The 12,485-nt window shown below is 35.4% G+C and overlaps 1 protein-coding gene across 1 annotated transcript in view; it reads left to right on the top strand.

The window, feature by feature from the left end:
• The first annotated feature begins 117 nt into the window (after positions 1-117).
• Positions 118-12,485, top strand: part of IQCH (IQ motif containing H) — a 70,878-nt gene continuing 58,510 nt past the window's right edge. The window contains exons 1-2 of the mRNA XM_050902991.1: positions 118-177; positions 4,698-4,817. Coding sequence (XP_050758948.1) covers positions 4,707-4,817 — 111 coding nt within the window. The 5' untranslated portion in view covers positions 118-177; positions 4,698-4,706. The remainder of the gene's footprint in view (positions 178-4,697; positions 4,818-12,485) is intronic.

The raw sequence follows: 12,485 nt of genomic DNA on the forward strand, positions 1-12,485 counted from the left end.
GTTTAACAGGTAAAATCAAAGTAATTTTTAAAAACCTCACTGTTTGTTTCTTTCTAAATCAGGGGCCTTCATTTTGGTGCTTCTCAGAAGCAACTGATTTTACCACGAGTACCTGTTGAGCCCGTGACTGTCCAGGCACACAGCAAATCAGCACTACGTGTTTCTCAAAGTTCACAGGTCTGAAATAACATACTACTTATTCTGCCAGAGACCACGTTAAATGAGACTGGTGTTAGGTAGGGTAGGTGACTGTAGGTTACCAGTTGATCCCATAATGTTATGTTCTGACTCCACATGGATTCAGTTTTTGATAATATACCATCTATGACTGAAAGTGTTAAAAAATTCTCAGTAGAATGAGTGGGCTGAGAGATAGGAGCCTTCTCCCATCCTCACAGTCCAGATAAAATCTAAGTTAGGAAGGTCTTCAGTATCATCATGGGTGCATCCACAAGCCTTCCATTCTTTCCTTTTTTCTGCCCACAAGTATGTTGTTAAAGAGTTCTGAAACCAGGTGTTTGTTCAGCTTTAAGGTCCCAGTCCTTCAAATACTGTATGCTTAACTGTGATTCTGCAAGTAATGTGTCTAAAAAAAAAAAAAAAGGGAACTATATATTGGAATAGTATGAGCACAGATATAAATGTTTGTGTTGTTTGAGACTAAAAGTAGTTCTTCTTGGTTTTTTTGTGTAAAAGATACGGCAAATTGTGGGAAAGACTTCTGTTCATGTATAGGGTCGTCACCTCTATGATAAATATAGGTTTTCTCCTTGAAACCTGATTTTTCACTGTTTTTATAAATGAAATCCTTGTAAAATCATTTAAAGCCTTCTTAAAATCTTTGTATCTGAAGTATTTTTGCTTTTTTATTCTAAGCTGTGAATTTTGACTGGTGAGTTCAAGGTGGTTTCCTCAAACACATTTTAAAAACAAATGAAGGTAATTACTTGAATTTGAAAAATACCCATTGTCACAATTTTGGGTTATTACTGTTTAAATTCAAGGGACCTTTGAGTGAGAGAGAACCTTAAGAGGAGGCTCTCTGTAGTTCTAAGACTCTTACCAGAAGCTAGGGATTGAAGCTACTTGAAATGGTATAACCAGAATGAGCAGCCTAACACTTACATTGCTGATTATATTTGTAAGAGAAATCCCAATAGAAAGTAGTATTAAAATATTGCTTACTCTTGAAATGATGGATAAGGTGCAATGAGATCTCTTGATGCTTTTCCAGACAGTATTCCAACCCTGTCCTATATGAATACATTTATATTGTGAGAAAAAAAATTACCGGAGTTCAGCTCCCCTGTAAACTCTGTATTATCTATGGTCTTTCAGCTCTTCATGTGCACTAATGGGCTTGATTTACGGTGGAGCACATGCTCTGTCCTGCCTTGACTTTCTCTTTGTCTTTTAGTTTCTGATATCTATGGCATCTGCTTAGAAATGCATATCCAGTGACACACAAGCTAGCCCTAATTTCCCATTATAAAGAAAATGGCAAACAGTGCTGTTTTGCCAGCTGTTCCACATGCCCAGCATGCCAACATAAAAAGCTTTTATTATTAAATAGTTGTGAAATTCAGCTGGGAAATTATCACCTACAATTCCTTATTTCCTGTCTTTTCCTTACTTGTCACTATAAACAGTTTTGGGTTTTTTAAGCATACTTTGGTGTTTTTCAAAATTCCTTTCCACTCAAAGGAAATATTAGTGAACTGAATAGTTTTCTGTTCGCAGACAGTATTTCCGAGTACGTAGGCTTGAAGAAATCAACATTTCAACTTGTAGTGTTTCTGAGAGAAGTTGTTAATTTGCACAGTAATATTTTTGTGCTTTGCAGTCCGTAGTACACCGTGCAAGAGTAGAAATGGAGCATAAGTTGTGTTTGTAGTAGTTAGGATGAAACAAGGTTGGAGTCAAATAAGCACAGATGCTATTTTCACATGCATTGCTAGAATACTTGTCGTATGGGAAATAGCTTGCCCACAGGTGTCAGAATAGGCTTAAAATTATCATTTACTCACACATACGGTGTTTCTGAGTCATATCAGCAGCCAGATAAGACTCTGCAAATCTAGCTCACAGGGGGAATTGTGATAGCACTGTCCTCCTCCCCACCCCCCCCCCCCGCTATGTGTTGTAATTGGATTTCTTCTAATAAAGCTTGAGAACCATAAAGAGGTGTCTTCCTCGTGCAGTAATTGTAAAGCCTCTGTATAGCAATGGCTGAAAAGACACTGTTATCCATAATTGGTAAGTGTATGAGTTCAAATTTCTTTTTAAAAAAAACAAACCCCATGCTTCACTGAAAACACCTGAACTGATGCTTGTGCAGCTTTGGGGGTTTGTGTTTTGGGTTTTTTTTCCCCTAAAAGTTGATACTTTCTGTGACATTCTGAATACACAGTAGAAGTTAATATTCTCTTATCATTAATAGAATTAAAGATGTAAATGAAAAGATGTTTCTAGGGGGCTCTAGCGTATGCAAATAACAGAAATAGCTAGACATGAAAAGTGGTTTAGTTACCGATAATACAGATTGTTTCAAAGATTAATATGATGTAGTCCATTCATAAAGGAATTGGACTCTATTAGAAACCATGCACCACATGCATCTGCAAAACAGAATTACATAGCGAATCAGATTTGTTGGCTTACTACACGATAAAAATGGCCTCCACTCTGAAATGACTTTTGTGTTGAAGTAGAACAAGATTTGAACGATTTAACTGTACTGAACATGTCAACCTGTTCTGTATACTCCATGTTTATAATTGAGCACAATAATTCTCATTGAGCGTTATATTAGTAATAATGCACTATGCGCCCTGCTATTCTCATCTTTTTCTTATACTGTATCAAGTTGGTTCAAGATAGCTTAAATTTAAGACTTTGGATAATATAGATGGAAGAGACCCATGATACCATCTGCTCCAGCTCCTGCAAATGTAGAATTGTCACTTGCCATACATCTAAGCTGACAAACTAACTTTTTTTTTATTAAGCATTTCAATTCTTGGTATCCTGTGTGGAATCTGCCACTCCAGCATTGATCATTTCACTGTCAGTCTGAGTGGGGAGTTTGCATTGTGAATGATCTCCTATTTTAATTGAGAAGGTACTCAATTTTCCCCCAATTCTTGTTTAATAGCACAAGCAGTTTCCTTTCTGTACAGCGGTGTGTTATAGTAATAAAATAAATACCACAAAATCACTGATGAGGTGAAAATTGAACTTTCTGTCTCTGTGCAGCCATGTGGGTAAAAGAGTAATTGGCTTGGATAATAACTTTTGTTCTTACAAACCCAAATCTAAATGAGCATCTCATTGATACATCTGCTTGTAATTGCTATCAAAAGAAGAGAATATATTGTGCAGATAAATAAATTAAACCATTTTTACTGCTTTTTGCAAAGTAATACAATTGTTTAATAGTTCAAATATACATCTAATGATTCTTAAACTTTTTATGGCATATTTTATTTGTCAAAAAATAGAATTCTCATAAATTTATTTTTACCTTTACGCAATAGAAGAATCAGCAGAGAGTTCTTGTGTATAAATATGTTTAGTTAGATCTTCCTATGTAAGGGAGCTTTTTGTATTCCTGTATCCATGTAATGGGAATTAAGCATATATGCTGCCAGGCCCCCAGCTCCTCTGAATTACCTTAGCTCTGTTGACACGTTAGTTTCTGACATTTGAGGATCCTTTCTGATTCAGCATTGGTTGGTAAATAAACCCTGTTGGGTGCAGAGTCTAGTTAGCAATGTTATTGCAATAAAAGTATTGGGAGATACTACTACACTTGATACAGATCCAGGTGTAAACTAAAGCACATGCATTAAGATGAACCAAAATGTTTTCAACTTAAGAAACTTCTACTCTAGTAAAAATATATGGCATCACTTCTGGCTTTTCTATAACAAGTATGTGCTTTAGATACTTCTTATAACAAGAAGAAACTTTAAAAGTCGTTCTGTCCATCAGGATTTAAATCATAATAATTTTTATTAGAAAAATAGTTGAATCCATTCCATGCAGATAACACAGTACATTAAGAAACTACTATGTTTTAATTCTTATTACTATAAGGATTTTTTTTATTTTCTCATTTACTTATATAAAAGTGCTCTATCTGCATTGAGTCAATGGGCCATAACTGATCCAAAGAAGCTGTTCTGGTCCATCAGGTCAATGATTCCTGAATTAAAGTCTCTGGCAAACATGGCCAAGGTAGATTGGATTCTTATTATCATCTGTGGGAAGAATGCACACCCTCCCAATAGATAGGGTGTGTATAAAACATTTGTTATAACACGGGTAAATGGAATTCACAAATGACCTACATTAATCAAGTGAGTCAAACCTGGTTGTCCTTTCCACTCAAAATTTAACTCAAAGGTGTGCAAATTTGGAAACTTGTAATGGAATTACAAGAGCTTGTAATGGAATTAATTGAACAAATTTTGGCAAAAGCGTGTATGTGAATAGTAGTTGTATGCCTTGCTAAGTTTTCCATCTAATCAAAAGGCATTTCTTCATTGTTTGCCCAGTTCTGAGTGGATAGTCAAATAACATGAATTTTTATCATCATATTGCAAATTTATGAATATGTTGGCCAATTCCTGCTTATAAACACTTCTGTCCTAGTGCAGTTATTTTAAGACTATGCCTATTATATATTTCAGTAGCAGGTGGAAATGGATATGAAAATTGTTCTTGACCAAGAGAACATCGATAGTAAAGCTGTTTTAAAACAACAGAACTATGAGACCAGGCTGCCACTTATAACTAAGAAAAAGTCTGCTCCTGTAAGTAACTTATCTTATGGGCTTATTATATGCATTACTTTTCACTATTAAAGTTAATACATATCAGAGCTAAATAAAAAATTTATTTTAAGTGAAAGTACCTAGTAATTCCCTACTTTTTGACATTGATCTGTAACGATCAAAACATTTTGAGTGACAATATTGGGGAAAACAAACCTGTAGCACAACAGGTTTAGGTAGCAAGACCTCAATCCAGCAAAAGTATAAGTATACATGGGAACGTGCATGGTAAGTAATCTCGGTAAAATCAGGGAGTGAAGATAAGCAAACTGGAGCTTGTGGAGTTCAGGATGTGACCCAAAGGTCAAGGAAGAAGTAAAAGGGGTTTTGCTGACAAGAATGGTCTTTCAGTTGTTCATTCTCTGGCCGTTTCTTAAAAAGACAAGAATACATTCTCTTTTCAAATAATAACAGGATTGTTAGGAATAAGTGAAAAAGGCTTGTACGTTGTTTTGATGCTCTTTTTAACTGACCTTTTTTTTTAAAAAGCAATTCTGCCACATGATTGCTGACCCTGACCAGAAATCAGTGTCACTGAATCAAAAAAATAGAGGTTATGCTGAAAAAGAACTAGAATCCTAGAGTGACTACATAAATTTAGGTGTCGTTTACATCTTATTTTTCTGACATGGTTTGGGAGGGAATGTCGAGTTCTACTTCTTAGCTCCGTGCTGGGAGCACTTACTTTGGAATGTGAGGGACAGATTCAGACAGATCCTTCCTTTCCATACAGAGATATTTCCATGTTTTGTAGGTCCCAAGTGTCCTCACTGTCAAGCTACAAGGTATTCTGAAGCACGGCCTTTCTTTTATCTCTAGTCAAGCTGTTTCCCTTAGTACAAAACAATTATCTACCAAAGCTGAGACTGAGCACTTCCACAACACTCTCCTAAGAGTACCCTGACTAGTGGCCATCAAATCACCCTTCTCTATTCTTCTCTCTGGTCTGAGAATGTTCAGGTTGTGCAAGATTAAGTTTTGATTCTTCCAAATTTCTGTTCTGCAACTGCTGCTCCTCTTAAATAAACAAATGAACATGAAGGTGACATTTTCTGCGAAGTATGCTTTTAAAAAAATCGAATAGGCACAGGCATCCCTCCCAAGATCAATTATATTTACAAATTTAGCACAGCACTGTGGTCCACATGAAAGAGTATGCCCAATGGTCTCACACAAGGATGCTCTTCTACAATTTAATTTATATAATAGAAGCATTATGCAGCAAACCCAGTGCTATAAGAGACATTCTAGGGTATTTGGTTTTAAACAACATGAACAGAATCTGTGAATGGCACAGTTGTAAGCTGCCACTTATGAAAAATGATTTTTGAATGCTGTTACCCAGACTAAGAGGTGATTTGTCTAACCCTGTGATATAGAGTTAATTAGAAAAAAGCATCATGGCTAATAGCTTTAGAACCACTCTAAAACGCTCACAGAGAGGAATATTATACTACTGCAGAGAGCCGTGTGTTTTACCACTCTCACTGAAATATATACTGATCAGAGAAAACTTCTTGATGTTGACTTAAATTACAAACATTTAGTGTAAATTAGTCAAGCTCTCTGATACATATTTACAGTTGCTAAGGAAGTGTTTATGACACAGGGATGGGCTGAAAAAACAAGTAGGTATTTCCTATTTCTAATTTATTCTACAGCATTTACTGAAGTAAATGCTTTTTAGAAGTTTTTGAATCCCGTGACACAATCTGTGTTTTGAAATGTTCTGGCTTCATTGGGGGTAAAATTTTGCAATTAGATTTGCAAAATCCACTACTGAGATTGTGAATTAAGGCATTTTTGTTAAATGTGATCTATACTAGCACTTAGAGGAATGATAGTTATAGATCACCAATAGTAAGTAAAATAAATCAATGTGTAGTTGCAGGTCTAAAATTATATGGTCTTTAGTTTTGAAAAAAACATCAATTACAGTAGCTACAAGAATTAAGTTAGGTGCTACCTACCCTGTTTTTACTAATCAGCCATTAGAGGGCAATATTTGTACGCACACATGCGGGCACACACGCGCATACCCATGTACATGCCCTAGATATGTACATAAGTTCAAAGATTATCTCCAAAAAAAATCAGTGGCAGAAGGACTCTCATTGAAGAAAATTAAAAACTAATTGCTTGGTTAACTGCATTCAGGTTTTTCCAAGAGTTGTCAGCATCTGAGTTTTCAAGGAGACCTGAGCATTTAAAAATGTGATGAGATTAAAAACACTCTGGTTTTGAGGTGACTAGATAGGTCAAGCACAAATCTACACGGACTTTTTATTAGCCTGCCATTTGAGTAGTTTGAAAAATTATTAGTAAGGATCTCATTGTTTCATGAAAAATGTCGTCTTTTCTTGCTCTTTTGGTATTATAAAGTTGCTGATGCTGGATTTTATAACAGAGACTAAGAACAATTAACTATTGCCCTTTTGTACCTTTTTGGGTCTGATAAGCACTAATGCTTCATCCTCTGTAAAGTTCTGTAGTTATCTTAAAATGAGGACTAATTCTGTTTGGAACACCGTGGGCAAACTGGGCATCACTTTCTTTTGTAGCCTATATCTGGATAACAAATGAAAAATGATGAATAGATAATTATTAAATATGTATACTTCCCATGGAGTATCTAGCAAAACAAATAGTAATCTGAATTGCAGCAAAAATAATTCTGACGTACTGCTGCAATGTAGAAAAGTTTCACAACGATACCTTTCATTTTCGTAGGACTGCTGTTCTTTTATAGAATTATACTGGCATTTTTTGGTCCTTGTTTTCTTATGAATGTATATTATACTGTAAACTTAGGAACCTTTTAATTTATTCATGAGATAGAATTTAATATGGTGATGATTTCTAGCCTATATGAGTTGCATCTTATATAGTGTGGCTCTAATGGTAATGGCAGTGATTCTGTGTTGTGGTGGCGGGTTTTTTTAAGCTAACTTATTTGAGCACAACCATTCTAATCATATCCTCAGTTATTCATTCTTTATTCAGCATTTGTGTCATGCTAATCACTAATGCTTATCACTGAAAGTCTGTTCATTTCCAAAATTATAAAGTAAGGCAAAGCAGGGCAATTCTTTTCATTTCAAGTGACTGGAAGAAGTTGTAGAAGAAAAACAGGTCTTTTGGTCCTCCAAACCTGATTGTGTTTTAAACCTATGCATATGGCTATAATTACAGTCAAAGCATAATTTGGCAGTGGTAGCAGAATGAGACTTAAACAAATCAATGTTACACTACAGTAATTCAAAATAAGCTTGTTGCATTTGTATTATGGTATGTAATCATAATAAGCAGCACGGTGAATTAATAAAATCTTCTTGTCACTAAAAATAAAAAGGAAATAATTGGTGAGATAGAGTTAACTTAACAGATGACTATAGTCAGCATCCTTTCAACCTAGAAATGGGAATGTGAAGGTCACCCCCATCTCAGATGACAAACGTAGAACATTTTGTTGGTAAACAAATTAATCTTTTGAAAGGTCACCATTTGTTTTAAGTTTTTATCCAGTTCTTGTCATCTGGAATTGGAGATTGACTGTCATTTTGCTAGGTAGGGGTGCAGCCGAAGCTGCTGAAGCTGTTTCTGTACATATCAGCATTCCTTGACAAAACTCTGTGCCTGATTGTGATGCTATGGGCTGCTGGTTTACAGCTGTCTCCGGACAAGAATGGAGGCCCACCCCTGAATTCCAATAAGTTGGTCCTGCATATTCTGCCTCGTGTAAGCTGGCCCTTTGCCCACAAGTAAAATGTATTGTAGTTCAAGCCAGCAATTATCTTTCTTACTTCCTTCTGTGCTGCTTCTGTTGCCTTTTTCAAAAAGCAGATGTGGGATTCACCAAAGTTCTCCATCTATTCTCTTTTGCACCTGTTATGGCAGGATTTTGATAGAGGTAAATTTCTGGGAGAGCTAGCAGTAGGCCATAAAAGGAGCAAAGCTTGGTTTTTCCGAGTACATGGAAAATTCATAGTTCAGAGCCATCTCTGGTTACTTTAAGAGCTTAAAGTAGGGAAGAATAACAAATAACATATAAGACCTGTTGTTAAAGGTGCCTAGTTGCTCCATATTGAAGGTTTAATGTTGGGCTTTCCATTTAAATCTGACTTTATTTTCTGTAGATAAACAAAATCTGAGGGAAATAATAGCTTAGTATTACTTCTAAGGGAAACTGTATTAATCATTAGGTAGATAAAATGCTGGACTATGTAAATCAGAATGAGAAGGACAAATTTTACTTTTCTATACAATTTTCCTACTCAGAAATCTTCTTGAATAAAAAGACAACCAGTCATAAAAATTGTTCATATTTTAAATCTCTTACAGAGACTGTTACAAATTTGACTCATCTGACTTTAGAATAGTTCCACTGACACTGGTGAGAATTTGTCCTTTACTTAGCATTTAGTATTTCTGCACTGATTTCCATGTGCTGGTTCTTAGACTTGGAGGACCAAAATTAGGTTATCTGAAAACAGAGTTAAACACTTTCTTTATTTACTATTTATTACTAAGATTATTTGGCTCGATTGTCAGAACAAGATTCTTTTTCTCAATAGAAACTGATAGATGATGGAAGTGTGAGTGAAACTATTCTTTGATAGTGCTTCCTTGCTTTTTGCTGCTCAGGGTGTAAATCAACCCAGAAAAAATACATCCATTTAGACTGTAAGGCTGTGAAACTATAAAATGCAATGAAATCCGGCAGTAATTCTCATCTAGACAAAACCAAAGCTGACCTGATCTATTGTGGGTAGTAGACTCGAGATTGGACTTGATGTCCTACAGAGATCCCTTCTAACCAACATTTCTATTATTTCCATGATTATGTGATTGAGAGCAAAGAGTGAAAATCACTTAGCACCTCTGCCTTTACTCCATTTGATTTTTTACAAATCTGAATTGATTTTCTCCCATTGCTTAAAACTTAGATACCTCCTCCTCCTGTGTGAACAGCAGGCTCTGTTGATTTGTAACACTTAGGGGACAGATCTGTTGAACCCTCTCATATCCTTCCATACTGACATAGAAATCCTTTCTGAATTAGTTATCAAAGCAGCTTTGCGTCTTTCTTAAAGTAAGTTTGCCTAAACCATACTTTCTTAGCTTGCTTATATAATAGAAGAGTAGTACTTTTTCTCCTCTACTCACAACGCTTGCTAACCTGTTGTAGAAAAAAACTAGATTGGTCTGACAAATTTGATCTTGACGGGTTCAAGTTGCTCATTCATTTGGTACTTTCCAGATGTTTATAATTAGGTTGTTTGGTTATTTGTTTAAGAATTTTTCCAAGAATTGTAGTTAAACCAGTAGGGCTAGAATTCCTCAACACATCCTTTACCCCTTTCTAAAGATACACACTATGCTCTTTTCCAGTCCTCTGGTATATTTTCCATTCTACAAGAGTCCCACCAGCAGTTCTGAGATTGCTTTAGAGAGTTCTTGAAGTATCCTAGAGTGTATTTCATCAGGACCAGCCAATTTCAAAACCTCAGAGCACTATCTGATCTATTTTGCCCTTAAGGTAGCCTGAGACCTCTTCCCTTTTACACTACAGTTAAGTGAGTTGATTCCACTCATAACTAGCTCCTTTTTAATGATAATTATGAATGTACTTAATGATGTCATTTTTATTACCCAGAAGTTTCTTTCTATTTGCATCTCATTTTGTCTTACCTGTTTAAGCAAACAAGAAGCAGTCATCAATATGCCTGTTTTCTGTATGCTTTTTTTCTTCTTTTGAGATCAACGAAGAACATATGATTTATCAAGTTTGATAACTTGATATCCTTCCTATCCTGCTTCATCTCTGGAATAGTTTGAGCTTGTTTCTCTAGTAATTTTTATCTGTGGAACAGACAGTTCAACAGAGTTCCAATTTCTTCTGATTAGACCTGCCTTCTACAAGCTCTTTCCTGCCAGTTTCCTGAGCATATTGAAAACTGACCTTAGTTCCATTGATTTTATTTTGCTATGCTTCCTCCTTTGTTTTATAGGGATTATAAACTGTGTACATCAAATCTTGATGGGAACTTCTTAACAAAAAATATGAAGGTAGATGGCAATTTGGAGAAGATAATAATGAAATGATAGATTCCTCTGTTATATACCTTTTCTACCATTACTGTCAAGCTCTGTGGTTTTCTGATATTTACTTACCAAATCTTATCTATCTAATCTTCCTGGTTGATAAACTGTAGTTTTGATACATGATAGTACTCATCTTTTCTCTGTATTTAATACTAGTCTCTATTCTTTTACTGGGGGAAAAACATATTTATAAACATATTTAAAAAAAGAAGTTGTTCTAGTTAAATATTGCTGTAAAAAGAAAACAAATAGAGAACTAATCGGAAAATCCCTGTGGTGTTACAACAAGTGTCCTATTTAAAATGAAACAAAAAGAAAAAAAATCAGGTGGGAGAGGTTTATCCACAGGAGAAAAACACTTTAGAAAGGGTAATAGAATTGTTTTTCTCATGTCCCAGGTTAATTACACTCAGAAGCGCTTGAAATGAAAAAATAGTTTTTCAGCACACTCCAAGCATATTTTAAGGCAAGTAAGCCTTAGTCTGCACTGCAAATTAAGTGCTCCCTTCCAGCCTTATAAAACTGTACTTTAAAAGTACCCATGATGAAGCAGGCTGTGTGCTGGCTTCAGTAAAGCATACTTGCTGAATCACAATCTTCATAACAAACTTCACTAGAAGACATTATTCATGCAGGAAAATGTTTGAGGTTCCAACCACCTCGCAGCAGTAACGGTTGCTTGGGTTCCGCCAGAGAAGCAGCAGGTGAGGTGCCTACAGGTTAGTGTTGTATAGGGTGTGATCCTTTGCTTCCATCATGTTTTGGGTCTGTCTACACTACAATCATTAAAATGCTAGTTAGGAGCTGCCAGTTCTGGAATATGTGGTATTAAATTCACTAGGTTTTATGTTTATGCCATAAAAGCTGTAGGTGTGAGTAAAGGTTTTAAATTGCGCTGACATAAGCAGATGGAAGTCTATTGAAAACCTTTTAAAAAGGTGCAACCTTTTAACTATCTTTTTAAGTTAAATCACTGAGTAATGGTAATAAAACTATACAATGATGCTAAAAGTAAACCTGTTTCTTGCAGTACTTAATATTATTTTTATTATCTTTAAGGTCTTGTAATTGAGTTGGCTTAATTTTAGTGAAAATAACTGAAGGATGAAAGCCTTTTGTCAAATTTTGCTTTGATATCTCACTGAAGTCTTCAAGAGGGCAGCTAATGCAGCAAATAGGATGCTGAAAGAACATAGAAGAAGGGTGTACAGACTGGATGGAGTTTTCGTAGATAACTGTTTTGGGTCAGCTCCATAGTTCCACTATGTTGCCTGTAGTATGTAATGAAGTGAATCATAGTGGCACTGTGTAAATGAGAGCTTAAATGACATTATAGTTGCATCTGTCCTTATTTTAATGTGACACCTGCCATGGACTTTATAGAAATTAAAGGATACAGCAAAGAGGAATTAAATATCTATTTCCAGTTAAAAAAAACAAACCAAAAAACCTCTAGGCTGCTTTTGAACTCATACACTCCACCTGAATTGCTTTTCTTTGTAGCTTATTACATCTCTATAAACACAAATGAAATAAACAGCA

The sequence above is a fragment of the Gymnogyps californianus genome, chromosome 11 (genome assembly GCF_018139145.2).
Source record: "Gymnogyps californianus isolate 813 chromosome 11, ASM1813914v2, whole genome shotgun sequence".
NCBI lineage: Eukaryota > Metazoa > Chordata > Aves > Accipitriformes > Cathartidae > Gymnogyps > Gymnogyps californianus.